The sequence below is a fragment of the Falco naumanni genome, chromosome W, assembly GCF_017639655.2.
Source record: "Falco naumanni isolate bFalNau1 chromosome W, bFalNau1.pat, whole genome shotgun sequence".
In the NCBI taxonomy this organism is placed as follows: Eukaryota; Metazoa; Chordata; class Aves; order Falconiformes; family Falconidae; genus Falco; species Falco naumanni.
In genome coordinates, this window is record NC_054079.1 from 14,685,330 (window position 1) to 14,711,696 (window position 26,367).

Genomic DNA, 26,367 nt, shown 5'->3' on the forward strand with positions numbered 1-26,367 from the left:
GAAAAGGGGAAACATAACCCCCATTTGTAAAAAGGGAAAAAAGGAAGACCCGGGGAACTATAGGCCGGTCAGTCTCACCTCTGTGCCTGGCAGCATCATGGAGAAGATCCTCCTGGAAACTATGCTAAGGCACATGGAAAATAAGGAGGTGATTGGTGACAGCCAACATGGCTTCACGAAGGGGAAATCATGCCTGACAAATTTGGTGGCCTTCTACAAAACATTGGAGGGAAGGAATGCCACCCAGAGGGACCTTGACAGGCTTGAGAGGTGGGCCCATGCAAACCTCATGAAGTTCAACAAGGCCAAGCGCAATTGTGGTCCTGCACGTGGATCAGAGCAATCCCAAGCACAAATACAGGCTGGGCGGAGAATGGATTGAGAGCAGCCCTGGGGAGAAGGGCTTGGGAGTGTTGGTAGAGAAGCTCAAAATGGCCCGGCAATGTGCACTTGCAGCCCAGAAAGCCAATTGCATCCTGGGCTGCATCAAAAGATGTGTAGCCAGCAGGTCAAGGGAGGTGATTCTGCCCCTCTACTTGGCTCTCGTGAGAGCCCACCTGCAGTACTGCGTTCAGCTCTGGGGTCCCCAACATAAGAAGGACATGGACCTGCTCAAGCAAGTCCAGAGGAGGGCCACAAAGATGATCACAGAGCTGGAGCACCTCTCCTATGAAGACAGGCTGAGAGAGTTTTTCAGCCTGGAGAAGAGAAGGCTCCAGGGAGACCCTATAGCGGCCTTCCAGTACCTAAAGGGGGACTAAAAGACAGCTGGAGAGGGACTTTTTACAAGGGCATGTAGTGATAGGACAAGGGGGAATGGCTTTAAGCTGAAAGACGGTAGATTTAGATTAGATATTAGGAAGAACTTCTTTACTGTGAGGGTGGTGAGACACTGGAACAGGTTGCCCAGAGAAGTTGTGGATCCCCCTCCCTGGAGGCATTGAAGGTCAGGTTGGATGGGGCTTTGAGCAACCTGTTCTAGTGGAAGGCATCCCTGCTCATGGCAGGGGAGTTGGAATTATATGATCTTTAAGGTCCCTTCCAACCCAAACCATTCTATGATTCTATGATTCTTTATATATATATTTGTAGGCTATTCTGCATTCAGTCAGACTGTATATTTATTTGAGAGAGATATTTTGACCACAGTCCAAAAATGTACTTAATATTAAAGATAAGCATGTGTTTAACTATTTTCCTAAGTAAGGATTTATAATTTTTTTTGTGAACTGGACTTTATCTCTAAATGATACTTGCTAACTTATCAAACATATCTGGAATCTGTAAGTTTTTCCTTTCCCAGTTAAATAAAATACCATGAAGATCTCACTTACTTTTAAGCACTCAGCAAAAGTAATAACTGTGATCAGGCAACACTGGCATCATTATTTGTCCTAGCTTCTCTCATTAGGCTGATTTTTTCATCTGTGCTCCTTTCAGGAGAGCCATAAAGGCAGTACCCAGGACAAACACCTCTATGATCCTACATAGTAACATTTTTTGTGGCAGCACAACATCACAAGACTGAAAATGATGAAGTTTAGATAATTCTGGTCTTCTCTTTCATCCTGCTGCTGAAATTACTGTACAAAAGCACAGATAGTCATCCTGAGCGGAATTATTCCTACTGGGGAGAAAGGAAAAATATGCGATGGGAGAGGGTTAGAAAGTCTAAAGAGATGGCTACCACATAGACTAAAGTTTAAACCTCTAATGCTGGTATGCATCAGTTATTACAAGTGTAGAACATATGATTGCATGCCTCTCTATAAAGTATTCTTGGTGCTAATTAACAAAAAGCTACAAGTTCCTAAAATCCTTCCAAAGTCATTTGACGTGAAAGGTGCACACATCTCTTCAATCAGTTTAATGTTCAGAGTACACCACACATGGCAAATGTCATAACACCAGGGGACTGCTCCAACTTTTTGAAGTGTATAAGGTACAGCTGCTATAGGGAAGTGCCACTGTAGGTGCTGTCAGCCATGCTGATAGCCCCTTCAGGGTACAAGAACCCATGCATAAGATTCAGTCTATTAAATAGAAACGTGTACTACATCATATGTCCTCATGCCTCAACAAGTTCAGACCAGGAAAGACAGGAGGTCTCCGATCTCTCCATCACTCACTTCCTCATTTGTAATTCCAAATGAGGAAGGAAAAAGCAGCACTATTTATGGACAGGAATATCCTTAAGACCTGCAATTATCATTCTTTCTATTTTGAATGTATATACATTGCTTATAAGCCATTACAGTGGGATCAATGGCCCTTTTGGGACACTGAAGCCGCCAAGTTCCTACTCCCTCCCCTGGAGAGCTGAGGGGTTCTGGCACTTCAGCTATGACTGCAGCATGTCAAGGATGCAGTACTGGTTAAAAAGTGAGACTATTCTATGTAGCTACCTTGAAAATTTCAAATTATGGTATATTATCCTACTATGTAGCTCTTAAAAAAACCCTTAAAATAACTGTGTTCAGTTTTGGGCCCCTTGCTACAGGAAAGATATTAAGGTGCTGGAGCATGTCCAAAGTAGGGCAATGAAGCTGGTGAAGGGTCTAGAGAACAAGTCCTATGAGGAGCAGCTGAGGAAACTGGGGTTGTTTAGCCTGGAGGAGGCTGAGGGGGGGACCTTATCACTCTCTACAACTACCTGAAATGAGGTTGTAATGAGATGGGTGTCAGTCTCTTTTCCCAAGTACCAAGTGATAGGATGAGAGGAAAAGGCCTCAAGTTGCACCAGGGGAGGTTTAGATTGGGTATTAGGAAAACTTGTCAAGCATTGGAACAGGCTGCCCAGGGAAGTGGTTGAGTCACCATCTCTGGACATATTTAAAAGATGTGAGGCATGGTGCTTAGGGACATGGTTTAGTGGTGGACTTGGTAGAGTTAGGTTAACAGTTGGACTTAATGATCTTAAGGGTCTTTTCCAATCTAAATGATTCTATAATTCTATGAAATGGTTTTTGAAACTATTTAAGGACAAGAAGTTCATTAAAATTGCAATGACTAATAAATTTCAAAAAAACCTATTCATGCTGACTGTATGTCTCTGGCTTTCTTTAGAATGACACAGATCCTAGTCATAACTATCCACAGGGAAGTTATTTGCAAAATATTTTTTTGACTTTTTTTGAAATTTGACAAGAATAAGTTTCCAAATCATATTTTAACCTTCTATACAGATGAGACGCTCCATCCCTAACAAAGTAACTTTTAAAATTGCAACAAGAAATTCCATAAATGATAAAAGGCAAAGTCAAATAAAAACTAAGTGTAGAAATTACCAAAAGATATTTGACTCAAACATCCCATTTAAAGATTAGTACATCAGAAAGGAAATAGAAAAAGCCCAGTAGGTATTTTATACCATGACGTTTCAGGAATCTCTCAGAAAGTTAAAATCACAAGTTTTTACTACATCATTTTATATGCTCTCTATATTAAAAATATATTTGCAAAATGTCTTACTTTCTAATAGCACATTAGAACATTGGATCAAATCTTTGTATTTTTGAGGAATCCTTTTACAATAAATGCATCCTCACTGACAAGCAAAACCAGCATCTTAAGAGGTCAAATTTTGATGAATTATCTTACATGTTCAACAAATAATATTCTCCAATTGAATAATACTTGTGCTGCAATCTCTTTATTTTGCCTCTTAAAGGCAAAAATATTTTGGAGGAAACACTATTATTATCTACATGTTACTTTGTTATAATATTATTGTACAGTTGTGTTGGATTTGTGTGGCAAGGTTTTTGTGGGGGGGGGGGGGGATGGCTACAGGGGTGGCTTCTGTGAGAGGATGCTAGAAGCTTCTCGCATGTACTATAGAGCCAATGCCAGCCGGCTCCAAGACAGACCTGCTGCTGGCCAAAGCCAAACCAATCAGTGACAGTTGATTGACAGACACCTCTGTGATAACATATTTAAGAAGGTAGGAAAAACTGCTGCACAACAGCAGCTGGGAGAGAGGAGTGAGAATATGTGAGAGAAACAACTCTGCAGACACCAATGTCAATGAAGAAGGAGGGGGAGGAGGTGCTCCAGGTGCCAGAGCAGAGATTCCCCTGCATCCCATCGTGAAGACCATGTTGTCCCCCTGTAGCCCATGGAGGTTCACGGTGGCACAGATATCCACCTGCAACCCATGAAGGACCCCACCTGGAACAGGTGGATGTGCCCAAAGGAGGCTGTGGCCCCATGGAGAACCCATGCTGGAGCAGGCTCCTGGCAGGACCTGTGAACCCATAGAGAGAAGAGACCATGCTGGAGAAGAGACCATGTTGGAGAAGGTTTTACTGACGGGACGTGTGATCCCATGGGGGACCCATTCTGGAGCAGTTCATGAAGAACTGCAGCCTGTGGAAAGGACTCATGTTGGAGAAGTTTGTGGAGGACTGTCTCCTGTGGGAGGGACCCCACACTGGAGAAGGGAAAGAGTGTGAGGAGGAAGGAGCAGCAGAGACAATGTGTGATGAACTGACTGCAATCCCCATTCCCTGCCCCCCTGCGCTGCTTGGGGGAAGGAGGTAGAGAAATCAGGAGTCAAGTTGAGCCCAAGAAGAAAGGAGGGGTGGGTGGAAGGTATTTTAAGATTTGTTTTTATTTTCTCATTACCCTACTCTGACTTGATTGTTAGTAATTTCATTTTCCCCAAGTTGAGTCTGTTTTGCCTGTGATGGTAATTGCTGAGTGAACTTCCTGTTCTTATCTTGACCCACGAGCCTTTTGTTATATTTTCTCTCCTCTGTCCAGTTGAGCAGGGGAAGTGATAGAGCGACTTTTGATGGGTACCTGGCATTCAGCCAGGGTCAACCCACCACAACAGTATATAACAGTATTGTACCTAAAAAGTTATTCTGTGCTTTAATTTACTTGACATAGGCAGTCTTCTAGAGAACACAGCAGCGATCTCTACAGTCAGCTGTAGAAACTTGAAATGAAGCTATTCATTATGAAACTGTTTGCATTAATTTTTAGAAGCTCAAAGCACCACAGTTAATTACATGTCTCTGCTGCAAACAGTCAGTGTACCTGCAGGATAAGTACTCTCTTTATTTAATAAAATATTGTTCAACTGTAGCTATTATAAACCGTAATGACTTGCTCTTTTCTTTCCCTGTATATTTCATTCAGTAAAATTTTACCAGTGTATGATATAAAACCTAAACATGAACATGCTTACAAACCAGGCACACTCTGTCAAAGAGCCAAATGTAAATACCACACTGGAAGGCTGAATACATTTTCTTGATAAAAGAGGCAAAGGAAGACCTAGAAGAGTGGTAAAGCTAATCATTATCCACTCTTCTTCCCACTTGGCCACTGCAGTGCAAATCCTCTCTTCTCTTTCCAGGGAACTGGGGAGTACTGGAAGTAATTCCAGGCTAAGGTATCTCCTAGATCTCCCGCAATTCAATATATGCTGTTCAAAAACCTGTCGGATCTCTAGACAGGCAGCTTTTTTCTGCATCCATCTAGTTATTGCAGGAACAAGCTCTGCAAATGTGAGAGCCCAATTCAAACAATCATAAAGATGCACTGTAAGTTTCTTTTCTTTCCCTCCTTCCTTTCAACTGTAATTCAGAATAAGTCATAACCACCCAAGTGCTGCTCTTCCCACATCAGTATCTTAAGAGAAAACATTGCTGATTAAATTCTTGATAAAAATTACATGTAAATAAACACTAAAACCAGAATGTCACAAATGGTCCTAGTACTGAGAAATTACATGAAAAAGTAAGAGGAAGAATGAGTTTGAAAGCAGTATCTCATCATGAAAGGGTTTTCTTATTCTTAATTATAAAGTGAATGTAGTTATATGAATGAGAAAATAAAAAATAATTCAAGCATATTTCCACTCACTTTCAGAGGGGATTTTTTCCTTAATTTAGAACTATATTGAATATAAAAGGAAGGAATGCAAGCTTTATCAGAAATTAAACACCCATAGATCATGGATTATTCTTGACGGCATTCTCACACATTTAAATAGGAAAAAATGTTATAGCAACTCTATAAGAAGAGTAATAATTAAAAAAGCTTCACCAAACTGAAGACAGCCTGTTAGCACTTTAAGGAATGGTAAGGGTGACGGTAAGAACTTCATGAAACATTCACAAATGTTAATCCTTCTATGTACAGAGCGCAATTCCCAACAGGATAACTTTCTAAACCTTCTTTAGCAGTGTGGATACATTGGCTAGATATGCACAGTTTAGCTTTCCAATGAATATGAATAGGATTTATGAAGTTATGCCTCAGTGGAAAGAAAACAATCCTGTGTTTTCATTAGAAAACTGAAGAAGAAAAGATTAATCAAAAATGCTATTTTACCACCATTTTCAAATTAAAATCATACCTAACATATAAAGAGAAGACTAGGCTGTCCTAACACCAGACTTCTGTGGCCTCTAGACTAATTCCAAGGAGCCTGTGAAAAGTAACTAACGCAAATGTATTGAGTCTGGCTGGGATGGAGCTAATTTTCCCCACAGCAGCCCTCACAGTGCTGTGCTTTGTATTGGTAGCCAGAAAGGTGGTGATACCACACTAGTGTTTTGGCTGCTGCTGAGCAGTGCTCACACAGCATCAAGGCTGTCTCTCCAACGTTCCCCCCTCACCATTAGGCTGGGGGTGGCAAGATCCTGGGAAGGGACATAGCCAGGACAGCTGACCCAAACTAACCAAAGGGATTTTCCATACCATATGACATCTGCTCAGTGATAAAGCTAAGAGAAGGGAAGAGGGCATTCACTATTATTATGTTTGTCTTCCAGAGCAACCATTGTGTGTACTGAAGCCCTGCTTCCCAGGAAGTGTCCAGACATTGCCTGCTGATGGGAAGTAGAGAACAACATCTTTTGTTTTCCTTTGCTTGCCACATGCACCTTTGCTTTTCCTTTATTTAACTGCCTTTATCTTGACCCATGAGTTCTTTTCCATTTTATTTCCCAACACCACCACACCCCCCGCTGAGGAGGGGGAGCGATAGAGCGGTTTAGTGGGCACCTGGCATCCAGCCAAGGTCAACCCACCACAGCAAACAAGTCTAACGTTTGGTGTCTACTGCAGAGAGTTTGCATTTCCGTAAGGAGAAACATTAATAATGGACAAACAAAATTACTGGATATCTGTGCTTTTATCTGTCCTTTCCACCATCTGACAGAAGAATTCTGTTTTTCAGATTGATGCAAATGCACATTTATATAGTACACAACTATTCATCCTATCTATCCCAAATACTTATCCCTTCAACAGCTTAGAGCATACTCTGATGCCTTTGATACCAATTCTAAATTTTCCTTTGTCATTTAAAGATCATAACTTACCACTATGCTTCCAGTCTACACCACCTTTTCCAAAATTTTAATTCAACAAACAATACTCTCATATAACAATCAAACAAAAACCCCCTCAAGCTAGAAGTTCTTCTAGTTATGTGATGTGCCTAGCTAGAAAACTAGAACAAGCAATAAGAAAAGCCAATAAAAAGTGAAAGGGAGCAAGTTATCTGAAATGTCTCTGCTGAAAGACTCACTCCAAATGTAGTGTTAGTTAATGTATAAACTTAAGTCTAACACATTACTAGTAGCAAGTGATCAGTTCTAAACATAAAATCCTAAATTCCCAGCTTCTTTTTTCTTTGTAATTGTTAAAACATACAGTTAACTAAACCAACTTACCATACAGGTACGGGAGTTTTCTCCTATAAATGAATCTCTTAGCACCTGAGTAAGTTTACTTGCTCTGAATGGCGTATGAGGTTTATTTCGACCTAAGGCTCTAATGCACTCCTGAAAGAACAAACAGGTTTATATTTATTCAATTCATGCCAAAGAAAAATATGTAATACAAAAGCAATTCAAAATCAGAATATATATGCCTTAGTTATGTTGCTGTCCTCTAAGGTATCATTAAAATTTACTATTCAAGCTTGAATTCAAGAAGTGTTATGCTTTTACCTCTCATTAAGTTCAGTAGAGAGGTAGGAACTAAAAAGAACTTAAGTAGCCTAAAAGCTTTCTGAATCTCATCCAAAACGTTTACATATATTGTATCCACCACCAACAACAAAAAATTCAGTGTTGATGTTAAATGTGCAAACTAACTGTTTCTGATTATGAGTTTTACAGCCTGAATGATCTACAGCCTCTGCCAGCAGAAGTGTGGACAGTGAGTCACGTTAACTATCAGTTAATACCAGTAGCTTTGATTCTGGCTCTACCACTGACTTTCTTTACAGTTCACAAGAAAACACCAGTGCCCAAACTTTCTGAAAGCTTCCACAGGTCACAAACCTAGTAAGTATAGCTCTGTACCGATGTACTCGGTATTGGAAGACACTTGAAAATGTAAGTCATTCCCCATTTTAAAATATTCTTCATGTGAAAAAACAGGGATAACATCTCCCCTTTCACTTACAAGAAGGGTATGGGGATAAACTAATATTTTCAATTGGTTGGAGAGTTCCAGAAATACTGTACAGAAGTAAATATTAAAGAATTACTATAGAAGTTACAGCAGCAACTAAGTACAACAGTGCAAACCAAGACCACGCTAATCTAAACATTTTTGCCCACTCAGAGTTCTAACAGCAGCTAATAAATTACTTCTTACAGAAAGAAAGTTTAAATTTCAATTTCTGTTTTGTTGTTTTTGTAATATTTTGATCATTAATTCCAGTTTCTGGATTTGTCTTAATATTTTGTGTACAGGCATCTCTTCAAATTCAGGGCTTCCTTGGTACAGTTTTAACACGTTTACACACAGAACTTCTTCAAAAAAACAAACATCAAAGTGTTTTCATATTATAGCTTTGCTTTTAGCAGGGCTAACAGATGGAATGCTCTTGTGTTATATGAATAGTTCTACAGTAGTTCAGCTAATCCTTCAGCTACAGCGATATCCTTGTGGCCTTTTGAAATTTCCTAGAAACAGCTTCTTCCAAAAGCCAAGCTAGAAACTCTGGGATGATAATCCAAGAAAGCATTGCAACTGTGAAACAGCATAAAACAGAACTAAACAGGCTCAAAATAAAACTGCCATGATACAGAACAGAACAAGGGCAAATTGGTTTTAACTAAAGTGATTATTTAAAAACTCATTAGTTGAATTTTATAGAATGGACACAGCTAAGATAAATAGAAAGACTGAAGCTTGCTGAATGTGAATTTCACATGCAAATGTTAAAAATGACTCAATACTTATAGGTGAGCAAGGCAGTGCATTCTTTGAATGTTTTTATTTTGTTTGTACTTTACTTCTATACTTATATAAGGAGAAAAGCAGATTAGATGGGAAGAAGGGCAACAGATTTTCAACAAGTGATGTTACAAACTAAAACCAGTAACAAATGTGTATGTTGAATTACTGACATGGCAACCAACATGTTTAATTAAGATATTTTAATTTACTATCATGACTTTTAGTTTGCTCACTCTTGAAAAATTAGAATTGGAAGGTGTCCCTGCCCACAGCAGGGGGGTGGAACTAGATGATCTATAAGGTTCCATTAAACTCGAAACATTCTATGATTCTATAACTGTCTCCTTAATAGTAAAAGGATTATAGGAGGACACTTCCAGCTTCTAAATTAATGAAGTTTTTAACTACTTTTACTTTTCATCACAGCTCAGAAAACCAGGTAACAAAACAACAACGCTACTTCCATGTAGAGACATTATGGAAATAATTTTCTGTACCAAAAATCTGAACAGGTTAAGACAGGATTGATATCCACATGTGTAGTGGTTTTGCATGGCAAGGTTTTGGTGGTGGTGGGACTACAGGGGTGGCTTCTATGAGAAGCTACCAGAAGCTTCCCCTCTATCCGATGGAACCAATGCCAGCTGGCTACAAGATGGACCTACTGCCAGCCAAGGCTGAGCCAATCCGTGACAGTGGTAGCACCTCTGTGATAACATATTTAAGAATGGGAAAAAACCTGCTGCACAACAGCAGCTGGAAGAGATGAGTGAGAATATGCGAGAGCAACAACTCTGCAGACACCAAGGTCAGTGAAGGAGGTGCTCCAGGCACCAGAGCAGAGATTCCCCCACAGCCCATGGTGAGACAGGCTGTCCACCTGCAGCCTGTGGAGGTTAATGGTAGAGCAGATATCCACCTTCAGCCCATAGAGAACCCCATGCCAGAGCAGGTGGATGTACTCAATGAAGGCTGTGACCTGTGGGAAGCCTGTGCTGAAACAGATTTTCTGTCAGGACTTGTGACCCCATGGGGGACCCACACTGGAGCAGTCTGTTCCTGAAGGACTGCACCCCGTGGAAGGGACCCATTCTGGAGCAGTTCGTGAAGAACTGCAGCCTGTGGAAAGGACTCATGTTGGAGCAGTTTGTGGAGGACTGTCTACCGTGGGCGGGACCCCACACTGGAGAAGGGAAAGAGTGTGAGGAGGAAGGAGCAGCAGAGACAATGTGTGATGAACTGAATGCAACCCCCATTCCCTGTCCCCCTGCACCACTCAGGGGAAGGAGGTATTTGGGAGTGAAGTTGAGCCCAGAAAGAAGGGAAGGGTGAGGGGAAGGTATTTTTAAATTTTGATTTTTAGTTCTCATTATCCTACTCTGATTTGAATGGTAATAAAACTAATTTCCCCAAGTCAAGTCTGTTTCACCCATGATGGTAATTGCTGAGTGATCTCTCCCTGTCCTTATCTCAACCCATGAGCCTTCCATCATACGTTCTCTCCCCTGTCCCAGCTGAGGAGGGGAGTGATAGTGCGGCTTTGGTGTTCACCTGACATCCAGCCAATAACAAACCACCACAACATGCAAATAGCAGATCTTGGATTAGCACCAAAAAACACTCCTCAGAACATAGTAGTTTAATTCAGACTTGACAATAACTTCAAGGGTCTTGAATACAAATGGAAAAAGCTGTGTAATGTGTTTGGGGATAGATGAAAAATGGAAAACATAATTGAGAAACATTTATAGCTTCTTGTACTGCTTGTTTAGTCCTCTGCAAGAACTCCACTTATTTTATTTCCCTTTCCCCATATAATTTAGATCACATCCACCAGTACAGCAGCAGCAGAGCCTTTCACTTTAATTAAAAAGACAAGTTGTATGAAAATGAACTATGTTGTATGAGTATTGCACTGAAGGCACTAGCCAGCACAAAATCAGCAAGTAAACTAAACAAAACTGCTTTGTTCAATTACATTTGGAAAAAAGTGATAATGTCAACAAAATTTTGTTTGCATTATTTATTTTGATATTAAATCAAAACAGGCCACAGTTTTGGAACTGCCGCTTCCAATTTTTCAACACTATATACAATTTTGTGATTACACGTTATAATTTTGTGGTATTTTTAAAGATCTGCTTAGAGTCTGATACAAGTTTCCTCCCAAGTTTATACTGGGATAAAAAAGTAAGCACAGTGATTTTTGGGTTTAGATTCTTTATATAAAACCACAGTGCTGGTGCAGAGAGTAGTAAACCTAAGCAAAGCTAACCAACAACAGAGATAAGTTCTGGGCCATTCAAAACTACTGTTTCCCCAACTGAGACAAAAAAAATACTTTCCCTATTTAGACTGAACCTCTTTTGAGCATTTTAAAACAAACAAAAAAAAGCATTTGAATATTTAAATAATATTTCTTACCTCTCTTGATGTGTTCTGGATTAATGTATGAAAATCTGCAAAGTGAGTGTATCAGACAATTTGCTATAAAAAGTAGTCAAAAATGGATTCCAACTTTCAAGGGTTATTTTAATTGATTTGTTAATTCTTTCTGGATATAATGCTGTTGTGTTGTTTCTTCTTTAGCTAGTTAATTATCAGTGGTAAGTAAATCTGTCGTAAAGGTAACTTTAATTTTTATCTTTTCTTAAAAAAAAATAAAATATATACCGAGATCAGTAAGAATATTTCCAGTTAGTATTTCAGACCTTGAGTACCAAAGTCAGTCATCTCTCCTCCCATTTTAGGTGTATATCAGAAAAGTGTTCAAATTCAACTACTGGGGATTTTTGTTTGGTTTTTTTAAAGTACATGAAAGTTGATAGCACGTTTCTGCAATGTTTCTACTTGGTACCAAGTGTTTCTTCAGGCATTTAAAGGAAAAATCAAGACATTATTTTACCTGTCACATCAGTAAACAATGTAGACAAGCAAAGCCTGCAAAAACACTTGTTTTAGTAGTCATTGCTATTATACGTAGAAGGCTTCCACCTACTCAAAGGCAATGGAAACATTTTGGTTACCTTAAGTGCTAAAAGGCTCTTGTTAATTTCCGCACCTTCCAGTCGCGTCTGCCTATCTGCACTGGAAGTATCCGCTCCTCTTTCATTGCCAGCCAAATCAATCAAAGAAAATTTACCATGCAATTTCCCTTTCCTTCTGAGAATAATCTGAAACACTGCATGGCTTCTAGATGAGTGTGCATTTGCAGATGTCTGGCCAGATGTCCTTTAACAAAAGGAAAGAAAGGAAGGACATATGAACAGGCAAAGGAGCATACATGTTAAACACACTACCCTCAGAACATAAGATTTTACAGGGCAGAGTCCTGTATTTACCCTAATAATTTGTTGTTCATAGTATAGTTATACCTATTTTTCCAATTCTTCAAATAGAAATGGAAGATTAGTAACATTTTACTTCCCTCTTAAAAACAAGAATAATCACATCTCCAAAGATTTCAGACTATCAGAGAGCTTCCATGTAAAATGCCGCATGTGGCGTTTTTATCTGATCAGGCAGCAGTCTATGCACAAGGCTAATTTTAAAAACAATAAAGCTGGATCTTAACAAAAATTAAATTTTTTATATTTCTGTCACTACATATCAAGGCCTTTTAGAACTGAAGAATCTGGCAGTATTCCAAATTATAAATTACGTGAATGTAAGTCAGTAAACTGGTTATATAATGCATGCAATTCACATCCTGTAGAAAAATCAGTTCATATTTCTCTCTAGGAGAGAAACTCTAAACTATCTTTATTCAAATGACAGGCAGATTCCTTACTTGCAGCCAACATTATAAAAAAATACCACTGCATATTAAAAAGCCGTTACTATGAAGAGACACCAAAAAAATCTTGTCCCAATTCTTCAATTTACAATGAAAAAGTGGTGGAAGCTATGGGAGATACCTGCAGCTGTTGCCTATTTCAATAAGCTTAAGAACATCTTCAACACATTTGACTTCCCGTTCCTGTAATCCCACCACCTGGACTTGCTGTTTACCATCTTCTAACACTCTTAACTTTGTCTTCCTGTTCAACAAGTCAAAAACCTAGGAGGGGTGGGGAAACAGAACAGTTAAATAGGAGCTTTAAAAGACATTTTTGCTTCAAATATTGTATCAAAATATGCAAAGCATTCCATACATAAATGTGATTGGAAGGGAAGTGTAAAGAATTTCTTGAAATAAAGCTTTCAGTACAAAAAGGAAAAAAAAAATCTTTTATGTGACAAGCTCACAATCTTATTTGTGAAAGAGAAATTCCACCTTCCTCAGAAAAAGATCAAGAACTTACCTTACCACTGTAGATCTCAAAAAACGTTGCATATACTTGAAGTTCTAACTTCTTATAGTTTGGCTTCTTTAGCATTAAAAAGACATCTCGAGCTATGAATACATTTCCAAAATATAAAGAAATCTAGTTATGTATTTTCAATTTGTGAAGACTCATTAATGCATAACAGTCTATTTTACAGCATCTCTCATATTTTGCAAGTGTAACAGGTAGGGTCAGTCAATCAAGTAAAAAGCATTGCCTCATTACATTGGAAGATGCAACAGAACCCAAAATTAAACTTAATTAATCATCAGTTATATTTCATACATTTTTTAAGCTATCTAGGTATATATTTACTGTGTAAAGACTACACACCTAGGAACTATTTTTTATGTCAACAAAGCAGTAATGAAAAATATGTAGACCCTTATGTTTGTATGAAAGAGTAGAAATGTATTGATCTCAAATAATCTGCAAAAAGCCAACAGAACAATAGTCTCACCTGCAAGCGCATATATTCCTTTAGAACAATCTTGGTTCTTTCCTGAAAAGTCACCACCCATAGTCTAAATTCAAAAACAACCAAACAAGACCAAAAATACACTATAAAGATCACAGAACTGTAACTTACGTATTTGTTACTTATTAGAATTTATTGAAGTGTTTTGTACATAAAAAGAAGTGTATTGCTGACATGTAGAAGAAATACTTACATGGGTTTTTCCACTGCCTGTTTGTCCATATGCAAAACAAGTGGCCATTCCCCTTTCAAATATGGTTTCCACTAATGGTCGAGCTGTAAACCTTAAATGCAAAAACCAGCAGTACTTAAGAAACCTAATTATTTTAAGATGCCACACTACCACAAGGACACTATATATTTTAAGGCCCAAAGAGACAAAACTGGTTCTGTACTTTGAGAGACTAAAGGACGTCTCCATGTTAATTCCTGAACTAAAGAGGCTACCAGCTCTAAGGCATTAAAATACCCTAAACAATTAAACAAAAGCTACAAGGTGTCTCCCATTTATTTTACAACAATATTATCCTCCTTCAAACCACCTTGAGAAGAAAAAAAATTCCTTGTTTTAATGATGCAACATGGCACAGATTTCTACATGGAGTTTGGAGCTCCCTAAAGATAGCATTAGAAGATTCGGAAGTAGGACAGTGCAGCAGATAAATAATTAGATTTTGCCAATATAAAAAACTCTGCTATAGTTTTGGGGTTTGGTGTTTTTTTCCTAAATCAGCTTCTAAGATTAAGTTTAGAACACAGGTAGCCAAAACAACATTGCACATCTTAATATTTTGAGAACATAGTTATGCTGAGAAAAGGCTCAAGAAAACATATACCCAAGCATGTCAGAATGGAAAAATCCAGTTATCCCTTAAGTATTATTTGATGTGTCAAAAATATTCTCCAAAGTATAATTTTTCTACTTTAGATAATTAATTTTTACTTTTAAAAGTGTAGATTTATTGCTTCTACTTCAGTTACTTATTACCATTATTTCATTAAAAACTCCAAAATCAAAGGGCAACCTTATGGAGAATTACCTCCACTAGGTGATGGAGGTAAGAGTCTCTCTATAACAGTCTCTCTAAACTTTTTCCAGGTGTTTACACATAAAGTATGTTTAGTGACAGAAACAAGAATGATTGTTTACAGAAACACTAAGGTGTTACAACCTCCTTTCATTCCACTTTGGAACAAACACAAGATCACTTACAAAAATAATATGGATAAGACTGAGCCATTCAGCAACCAAGGGTTATGCAACAAAATCTAAGTTTAACTGAATCATCAGTTTTCATCAAATATGTACCAGATAATTCCTGATCAGCCTTAGTCTTTCTTGCTTCCTCCAAACATATACTTCTTTTGTCCTCAAGAGGATATTCCCATATTTCAGTGTTTGTTCTTTTTGTGTTGAAAATATAAATTTAAAGAAACTTATCCACCTAAGAAGTACTTTCCATTATCTCTGTTTAATTGCATTTGAAATTATTTATTTTGCTGATTTATAAAAAAGGGTTCTATTTATATGTATTTTAAAATAAGGCAAAATACAAACATATCTAGAACAGTTTCTGTAAATCATTATACAACTCCAAATGTTACCACACCAAAACAGTTCAACTTTCCTTCTAGTAGAATCTTTATTTGCAATCTTGATCTTTCAGAAATATAAACGGATTCTCCTTTAAAATTCAACAAGTATACCCATTCACACTAGTGCATTTTCTTTAATACTAAAGAAAGCTTACAACTCAGTGTTGTGGCTCATGGATTCAAAAATACATAAAATACAGCTTAAGTAAAATAATAATAAAAAAATAAGAATAGTACATTTCTCAAGAATGTTTTTCAGTACAGAAATATAGTGAGTAATTTTAGCATACTGAAGAAAACTGGAGTAACTTGTCATATCTCCCCCCCACACTGTGACCTGTGACCCTGGTAGTTCTGGTGAGAGCAGACAATGATACCTATCCTCTTAATTGTGTTATTACAGGAGGCCTTGAAGCAGATTATCCTTCACATAATAATCATTATTGTGCCATATGAGGGAGAAGGAAAAAGCCTGTACTGCTATATAGACTAGAGATTTACTGTTTCAGTATGAATACAAGCATCTTTCAATGTTTTTTCTATATTTCTATTAATTTATTATGTATCTAATAAAAATTGTCCAAAAGAAACTCAGTACAAAAACATAATAATGTATGCAAAAAACAGCCTTCACATTTTAACACTATGCTCACAAAGACAAATAACAGGAAGGAGGGAGATTACAAGAACTGGGTTTTAAGCAGGAGGAAAACTGTTGCAAGAGGCACATCTCACCAGCTAGATCACTCCCACAGTTCTTCAGTATCAAGAAAGAAAACATGCTACCAGTAGACAGTCATTACACAGAAATTTCCAAGGGCACAGCTTTGCTGTTTAGAAGTCTTTCATTAGTATAAACTAACAGACTAAAAAGATTTTACTTTTGCTACCCTTCTCCTCTTACTTATATCAAGCATAAGGCACAAGTTTTCATTTTCAAGGCCTTTTAATAATTCTTTTACTATGAATTTTCTCTTATCCACCAACAGGGTGTTAGCATCCAACATTAATCAGGATACAATGCCAACTTTCACTTCCTAGTTTTTGGATTAAACCCAAGAATTAAGATATTTCTCTTTCACTACTCCTTAAGGCTAAGGGAAGCACTTTCTAAGCATAAGGAAAATTATCTTCATTAAATTCCTTTCTAATATCAATATTCCTTGCAAAAATCTTCACAATATTTAGACTGTGTACCAAGATCATGACCTGTCATGGTGTCTACCCTTGCCTGCTACTGTATCTAATATATTTAGCGACTCGCACAAGGTAAACAGCTACTTTAAACAAGTTTTTAAAAGTGCTGTGTGCATTATTCTTTTCCAACTGTGGAAGTGAAACAGAAGAATAAAGGAGAAAATGGAGATCCAGATACCTTGGGGCTGAGGGTGGGTGGGTGTCTTTGTTGCTGTTGTTTTTTAAATCAGAAAGATTCAGCATTTCATCTAGATTGCTTCCAACAGACAAACTAACTCAGGTATCTCAGCAATAGAGCAAATATAATCAATCACCCTCTCCCCCCTGCCCCTTTTCCCACCCTCTCCTGATTTTTTTGTCTCCTGAGGAAACAATACACACTAGAGCCTGGAAAGGCAGGGCTTGGAGGAGAACTGAGAACAGGACTGAGGTCAACAGAAGTGGAGATGATATTTGCACGTGAAAAATTCAGGATAAACAGAGCTAAAACAAAAGTAAACAGGCAAAAGAATGGAGGTAGCAATATACATATCTGATAACACAGATAACAGAAATCCATGACCAAGGTAAGTCCACAGTTATTGACATGGGAGATACATGAGAAAAAAGGTTCACAAAAAAAGCACATATACACATACCTGTAAACCATTTCATTAGGAGCTGTGTCATCAAAGGCATAGTCAAAACGAAAAGTTTGGTTTTCAAGATACCTTGTTAAATCCACCTTTTGTTTTGGTTCATGTACCATCACAACATCTTTACTAGGAATTGTTATTACATCAAGGTCTTTCATTAAAGTCTCTATAAAATAAATTAAATATATATGCTTAAATAGCAACACATGACTATTTTTTACATTTTTTCATTGTTTACACTCTTATAACATCTCAGATAACACAACTCCTCCAAGTAACAACAATGCAATGGACTTGGGCTTCTGATATCTAGATAGTAATCTGCTAAGTAAAAGATTTCACTTTGGAAATCTAGTCACACTATCCTTTCCAAGTGCTAGAAAGTACAGAGAGGTTGTACAAAGTTGATTAGAAAAACTACGATCATTAATGATAGCACTATCATTTTAGCTTCATTTTAAAATGTTGTCTTTTTATTTTCCCTAAATCCTTAAAGTTACAGTCATATGTTCACAGCTTTCAAAGAAAAAAAATTGTTTTCATTCTACACACATTTTCATTGTGTATTCCTCCTGGAATGTAAAGTATACATCTTTAATATAGAATTTCTCTAAAGTAAAATCCTTTCTAAAATTTATCTTATAAGCAGAAGCAGCTGAAAATGCTAATGCTGCTTCCTATCACTGGGAATGAACAAAAGCCAACTAGATGTGATTTCAATAGTGAGTTCCCAGGTTATAATTACTACACAGCACTACAATTTATTGCTAATTGTTGTATGATATGACTCAGCAAAACAGAGAACCCAGCAATCTATGATATGCACAAAAATAAAGAACTTTTATCTGTACAGTAAGGATCGCTAATATGTGATCTTCTACTACTATGATCTACTAATATGTAATTCTTCAATTTCTATGTAAAATTCCTTAAGGCATGGGCTTCAAAAATTTGATGTGGCTTTATACCACATTTTTATTTTGACATTCATCTTCCTACCAACACCTCAGAACTACTTTTTAATAGCCTCCAAACCACTAATATCCAAGATATGCAACTTGCACAGAATCAAATCCCACTTCTGAATCCCAACTCATGCCTCATGACAACTTGCTGTCATTTAATGTAATTTCACTTTGTCCACCTTCAGTGCAGGTAGAAGGTAACATTCCCCCCAAAAGTACCACATTTCTAAGTCATATTTTATGAAAGATAACCTCCAATGCTAAAACAGAAATTGAACTGCTACCAGACTTGTATATTGAGTGCCCTTTTTACATAGGTTGTGCAAAATAGATTCAGTCAACCAGTTTTTGAGATTATGAATTCCTTTCAAATAAATAAAAGAAAAAATAAGGGGAATAAAAAAAGCAGTATGTAGTGTGTTCACCTTGGCTGAACACTAGGTGCCCACCAAACCACTCTATCACTCCCCTCCTCAGCAGAACATAAGATGGAAAAGAACTCATGGGTCAAGATAAAGACAGTTAAATAAAGGAAAAGCAAAGGCTGCACGAAGAAGCAAAGGAAAACAAAAGATGTTATTCTCTACTTCCCATCAGCAGGCAATGTCTGGACATTTCCTGGGAAGCAGGGCTTCAGTAGGCATAGCAGTTGCTCCAGAAGACAAACATCATAAATAACGAATGCCCCACCTCCTTCCTCCTCCTTTCTCTTAATTTTATTGCTGAACAGACATCATATGGTATGGAATATCCCTTTGGTTAGTTTGGGTCAGCTGTCCTGGCTATGTCCCTTCCCAGGATCTTGCCATCCCCAGCCTAGTGGTGAGGGGGGAACGTTGGAGAGACAGCCTTGATGCTGTGTGAGCACTGCTCAGCAGTAGCCAAAACACTAGTGTGGTATCAGCACCTTTCTAGCTACCAATACAAAGCACAGCACTGTGAGGGCTGCTATGGGGAAAATTAGCTCCATCTCAGCCAGACTCAATACACAGTAAAAGTAAAAATAAAGAAAAAGGTAGAGGAAGCACCAACAGAGAGGAGAAAAAAATAACACAAAAGTAAACTAACTATATACGGATATCAACATATGTTTTCCCTTTCCTATATAATTCTCCCATTTTCTTCTGGATATGCTCTGGATAATCCTCAATGTGTAGCTCTCACATTACAAAAATAATAAATGCATCCCATGTTGTTTCAGAGTCAGAGTGATGTTTGAGTCCTTTAGCTAAATAAAATATGACAACAAGAGAAGGAAAGAAACATCTTTCAAAATGAAAGTCAGCTTGCTTTAGTGCTAGATTCAGACAAACTGCAATCCAGAAGCATTTGTGATTCTTAATTTCCCGCTGAAAGTAAAGAAATTCATAGATTAGGATTTAACTGGAGTTGAACATCTAAACTTCTCCAGTCTGATCAGCAGGCAGTAAGAAAAAAAGTTGTAATAGTAATCATACATAAAAAGAAGTCGCTAGGGGGTGATTCCAGCACCTAAAATTATTTAGTGCCATTTAATATGCCTGTATCCTGCCCAGCCCTGAGCAGAAACTCCAGGAGATACAAGTCCCCAGTTTGTCTGTAACCCACTAGCCCTGCAAGGATCTCTTAGACACCGTTGGGCACCTTACATGTCAGAAAATACCACCATTCAGGCACCTGAATTGTTCCCTTGATGTCTGATTTGAGACCACTTGAAAGTATAAATATACATATATTAAAAAAAAACCAACATAAAGTTTTCATTGGGCAGCTCACTGATCAGGAGATCACTTCAAGAATAGTTTAAAAGAATGGTGATCTTATGTCCTGGTTTCAGCTGGGATAGTGTTAATTTTCTTCCTAGTAGCTGGCAGAGTGCTGTGATTTTGAATTTAGTATGAGAATAATGTTGATAACACACTGATGATTTTAGTTGTTGCTAAGAAGTGCTTGCCCTAAGACAAGGACTTTTCAAGTTTCCCATGCTCTGCCAGTGAGCAGGTGCACAAGAAGCTGGGAGGGAGCAGAGCCAGGACAGCTGACCTGAACTAGCCAAAGGGATATTCCATACCGTAGGACATCATGCTCAGTATATAAAATGGGGGGAGTTGGCTGGGGGCCGCTGTTCACTGCTCGGGGACTGGCTGGGCATCAGTCAACGAGTGGTAAGCAACTGTATTGTGCATCTTGTTTGGGGTTTTTGAGGATTTTTATTCCTCTGGGTTTAATTCCTCTCTTTTTCTTTACAATTGTTGCTGCTATAATTAAAATAATACTTACTTTATTTCAATTATTAAATTGTCCTTATCTGAACCCACAAGTTTTACCATTTTCCAATCCCCATCCTCATCCCACCGGAGGGCAGGGGGGAACGAGAGTGGCTGTGTGGTACTTAGTTGCCAGTTGGGGTTAAACCACGACATCCTAACACAATGTAAGAATACTGAAAAAATTACAATAGAATTAATTCCCAGATGAACTAAATACATCCTAGATGACCTTGGGAAAACATTACAGTCTCTCTGTGCCTCAGCTCCCAGTACATAAAATGGTGACAGTTAAACAACTTTTCTCCCCATCTTTATCCGGATTATGACAAGTTATGAATTTTCTGGGTCCCTCACACATATTGTCTAGCATAACAATTTCACCTTTGATCAGTATTTCTAGATCTCTTTAATACAAATAACATTACTATCAGAAGAAGCTTTTCAGCCAAAAAAAAGGCAAAATCTTAAATGGCCATACCTTTTTTATTGAGTGGACGTTTTCGTACACAAACACATATCCTGTGCTCATCAATCTATAAAGAAAACAATATAAAGTAAAATATACCCCAATTCCTGTTATATATGTTACTTCTATTCTTGAGTTAATTAACCAATTGCTTAAACAAAGAGAAATTTCCAAGACAGCGAGTCATACGAACGTGTAAAAGCCCCTTGTGTCTGAACAATAACCAAGAACCCAAAAGGGAGAACCATACATCAATAAACCCCCCTGCAGACAGTGACCTGATCCTGCAGACGAAGATTCCACATCTTGGAACACTGCAAGCAAATCTAGCTGTATCAGGGTAGATATGTTATTGTCAGAAATTGTCACAATCTCTTTGATCATGCACTGGTAGAATTCTCAATCTTTAGAGGTACAGGACAGGTAAAAAGTAGAGTCAAGATCCTAAACCTCATGTTACAGATCTGCTAATAAGTTAGAATTAATTGACTTTATTTGATTTTATAAAATCATTTGGAATAAGAAATATATTTTAATGAAACTTGTAGTTGCACAGCAAAAGCTGCTAGGAAATCCTTTGTACAGCCCTGTAGCAAGGCCAGAAGAATGGGCTAGAATCATTGTTTAAAACTTAGGTAAAAAATTTGGGATTTTACAGATTTCTTTGTATTTGACTAGTCCTCTGTATGTAGAAAGTGTATTGAAATGTCAGAATATAGAATTAATGGGAACTGGGGAGAGTAGACTGGAACAGCTTGTAGTTACCTGCCAAGAAATCGTGAACTTTAGTAAAAGGTAATTCCGGCAGGGGGAGATCGCGACCACCGACTCATATACCACCTACCCAAATCGTACCCCAGACCCATTTCTGGACCTTTCTAACCTTTACTGAGCAGAATCGGATATGGGAGAAGAGTATGTTAATGATTTATGGGAAATATTATGATTATGCATGAATAAGTTTATATATGGTGTCTGATTTTGAGACTTGGTGTGTGTTGATCGTGAGAGGACTCACTCACGCACCTGGCCATCAATAAAGAAGTGTCTGCTTATCTACATCACATTGGTGTCGATAAGTTCTTCATTCCGAGATCTTGGTAACACTCAGAACAGTAAACTTTTGGCTGTTCAGGGTACTGGTGCATGGAATCCCGTGGGAAACTACCCTCAAAGGTAAAGGAGTAAATGAGAGCTAGAAAATATTTTCTTAGGGCACAGGAGTTCTCAATCCCAATGTGCAAAAAGATAGGCAGGAGGCCAGCTTGGCTAAGTCAAGATCTCTTAGCCAAACTAAAACAAAATAACAAAATCCATCGGCAATGGAGGCAGGGATACAAATCCTGGGGACATTATAGGGATATGGCCCAGGAGTCCACAGAGGGGATCAGGAAAGCCAAAGCATAGCTGGAGCTGAGCTAGGGATGTGAAAAATAACAAAAAGGGTTTCTTCAGGCACATTGGACAACAAAGGAAGATGAAAGAACCTGTACCCCCCAATGAACAAAACAGGAGATATGGCTAAAACCAACATGGAGAAGGCTGAGTTACTCAATGACTTTTTTTGCCTTGGTCTTCACTGGCAAGTACTATAGCCACGCTGCCCAACTCACACAATCCAAAGGCAGGGACTGGGAGAATGAAGTACTGCCCACTGTAGGAGAAGACCAGGTTTGAAACCATCTAAGGAACCTGAAGGTGCACAGGTCCATGGGACCTGATGAGGTATGTTTGCGGGTCCCGAGGGAACTGGTGGATGAAGTGGCTGAGGCACTATCCATCATATTTGAGCAGTTGTGGCAGTCCAGTGAAGCTCCCACTGACTGGAAAAGGGGAAACATAACCCCCATTTGTAAAAAGGGAAAAAAGGAAGACCCGGGGAACTATAGGCCGGTCAGTCTCACCTCTGTGCCTGGCAGCATCATGGAGAAGATCCTCCTGGAAACTATGCTAAGGCACATGGAAAATAAGGAGGTGATTGGTGACAGCCAACATGGCTTCACGAAGGGGAAATCATGCCTGACAAATTTGGTGGCCTTCTACAAAACATTGGAGGGAAGGAATGCCACCCAGAGGGACCTTGACAGGCTTGAGAGGTGGGCCCATGCAAACCTCATGAAGTTCAACAAGGCCAAGCGCAATTGTGGTCCTGCACGTGGATCAGAGCAATCCCAAGCACAAATACAGGCTGGGCGGAGAATGGATTGAGAGCAGCCCTGGGGAGAAGGGCTTGGGAGTGTTGGTAGAGAAGCTCAAAATGGCCCGGCAATGTGCACTTGCAGCCCAGAAAGCCAATTGCATCCTGGGCTGCATCAAAAGATGTGTAGCCAGCAGGTCAAGGGAGGTGATTCTGCCCCTCTACTTGGCTCTCGTGAGAGCCCACCTGCAGTACTGCGTTCAGCTCTGGGGTCCCCAACATAAGAAGGACATGGACCTGCTCAAGCAAGTCCAGAGGAGGGCCACAAAGATGATCACAGAGCTGGAGCACCTCTCCTATGAAGACAGGCTGAGAGAGTTTTTCAGCCTGGAGAAGAGAAGGCTCCAGGGAGACCCTATAGCGGCCTTCCAGTACCTAAAGGGGGACTAAAAGACAGCTGGAGAGGGACTTTTTACAAGGGCATGTAGTGATAGGACAAGGGGGAATGGCTTTAAGCTGAAAGACGGTAGATTTAGATTAGATATTAGGAAGAACTTCTTTACTGTGAGGGTGGTGAGACACTGGAACAGGTTGCCCAGAGAAGTTGTGGATCCCCCTCCCTGGAGGCATTGAAGGTCAGGTTGGATGGGGCTTTGAGCAACCTGTTCTAGTGGAAGGCATCCCTGCTCATGGCAGGGGAGTTGGAATTATATGATCTTTAAGGTCCCTTCCAACCCAAACCATTCTATGATTTCCACAGAGATCTGATAATCTTCATAATTTAAGGATTCTGCTCCTCTGACTTCTCTGCAAATCAAAGGCCCTCATCACCTTCAAAGATCAAATATTAATTTTTATACTCAACAGGGATTTTCAGAATAGCTTAATGGTTTTGTGTGCACATCCCTTAGCACCCCAGGAAAATCTACAATATGGAGGCTAATTAGTACACGTTGGTATTATTGTCAAAATATATTTAAGTGACATAAATGATTGAACCCCCCATTATAAAGAATACTAATAAATATTAAGTTATTCATTTTTTATGTTTACAGGCAGAAGGATATTCATACATTGAAAAAATTGGAAACACAGTAAAACTCAGAATGATAAAAAATTTCCACATCACTGGGGTACTTACAGGATCTGTAGTTGTCAGTGGTCTATAATCCAAACTTCCCCTGAAATCTCTTATCATACACATAATTTCATAATTTGGGTTTGTAGCATCAACCTCCTAGGGAAGTAAGCAACAGAATTTCTAATATACTTTTTTTTCCTGAAATGAACTAATTTCAATATCTTCTAAATTTACTTGTTAAAAAGCCAACACTAACTGAAATGTCAATTTTTCTACAAAACTCCATAAATATCTCAACTGCAAGGTTTTTTTCCATTCTGGTGTAGCTAACTTACTGGTCATAAAACAAAACAATTACATGCTTTCTATTACATATTTTTGGTTGGTATAATAGAAATATATAGTAAAAAGTATTTTCTATTTTATATATATTTCTAATTGATGACTCATTAAACATCTACTCAAGAAAGTAATGAATCCTGCCTTTTGCCAGAATTTTCACATTAAAGAAACACAGCAGAACAATTGCACAACACATGGCACATATAGTCAACACTTCTTAATCTGAAATAAGGCAGTCCAACAGACAAATGGATACACTCTATTATACAGGTACAAAACACACTGCAGAGGACATTGCAGGTGCCCCAGCTGCTCTAAACACAACTGTGCTGGATCAGATTTGGTTAAAGGAGACTGATCCTACTTGCTGGTTCTGAGTTAACTTCTACAGTTACTTGGATGCATTGGAAACTCTTCTAACAATCCTAGACCACCCCATCTCACCCCCAAAAAAGCAGAAGCAATCCCAATCATACACAATAGGCTACATCTAGGCTCACAAGACCTCCTGTCCCTAAACCTGGAACCATCAGTATCAGAGCAAACAGACATGTAAGAGACCATGCATGGAGACCCTCTAACCTCACAAAGCCTGAGCTACTGAGCCTACTGTCAGCTGAGCTGGTTCTCTGCATAATTGCTCAAATGTCCTTCTTGTCACTTCTCCCTGTGACTGTCAGTTTTTACCCCATTTCAGGACATGCTGCTGATGCCATGCATAGCCAGCTCTGGTACTCAGACCTTATTAAGCTTTGCATGGCTTCCCACAAATGAGCTAAAACTCCTGGATCATATCTAGCTGTGGAAATAGCTTAGGCACTTTCAGAAAGCTCTGCATTGGGGTTAAGCTGAAATGGAGCCAGCTCATGTCTCTACACCTGTGACACAGCTGATCCACACCTCAGACAAAACTGTGCCATGGCAATCAGAAGTTGACTGTACCTTTAAGTTTTTCACCCTAACTACAGTGAACTAAAATCTACTTACAGTAAGTCCATACAAAGTGTATTCCTGCTAAAACATTTTCTTCTAACATTCTGAAAGGGGTATTGCTTATTATGGAAAAGGTATTTGCCTAATATTCTTCAAACTCTGTATAAAGGTCTTGCTCACCAGAAGCCAGTGTTTGGCTAATTATTGCTGTGTTTTACAGCAACAGAATACACAAAGCAACATGAAGCATAGATACATACAAGTCACCAAGAAAAACAGAGCTTTCTCATACAGAAGTTTGACTCAGATGCAAAGGGAGTCATCACAGAAGTGAAAAAAAGAAAATTTTAGGTATAGTACCACATCAAAGATTTTTAATATATAAAACAAAATATATTTGCTCCTCACACATAAAGCCACAGTAGTATTTTGCATTTGTTTAAGTGTATGGAAATTAGAGAACATGAATTCAATATAAAGTGATTTTAGGTCAACTTAGAAGCATCATTAAACCATTAAGTAAATTGTCTGCATTATTTATTTGGTGGTGGTACTTCTCATGTCAACAGCAAATTGGTAGTATCTCTTTTGATAGACTAATACATACACATAGGCCTGCCAACAAGATTACGTTACTAGTAGTGTAAAAGCTTTTACGCTACTGTGACAGAAAGTCATTTAATATTAAAAGATTTTCTCAAATGATTAACTTCATTTCTTTCACACAAGCATCTAACAACTTGC

The 26,367-nt window shown here is 38.5% G+C and overlaps 1 protein-coding gene across 3 annotated transcripts in view; it reads right to left on the minus strand.

Moving 5' to 3' along the window:
• The window catches only part of LOC121080516 (kinesin-like protein KIF2A), an 89,388-nt gene that overhangs the window by 18,224 nt on the left and 44,797 nt on the right, over window positions 1–26,367 (minus strand). For all 3 annotated transcript variants that reach the window (XM_040578576.1, XM_040578577.1, XM_040578578.1), the window contains 9 exons: window positions 24,409–24,504; window positions 21,143–21,197; window positions 17,454–17,616; window positions 14,216–14,306; window positions 14,005–14,068; window positions 13,521–13,612; window positions 13,134–13,276; window positions 12,243–12,447; window positions 7,695–7,805 (listed from right to left, as the gene is read on the minus strand). In XM_040578576.1, the coding sequence (XP_040434510.1) occupies window positions 7,695–7,805; window positions 12,243–12,447; window positions 13,134–13,276; window positions 13,521–13,612; window positions 14,005–14,068; window positions 14,216–14,306; window positions 17,454–17,616; window positions 21,143–21,197; window positions 24,409–24,504 (1,020 nt within the window). The remainder of the gene's footprint in view (window positions 1–7,694; window positions 7,806–12,242; window positions 12,448–13,133; window positions 13,277–13,520; window positions 13,613–14,004; window positions 14,069–14,215; window positions 14,307–17,453; window positions 17,617–21,142; window positions 21,198–24,408; window positions 24,505–26,367) is intronic.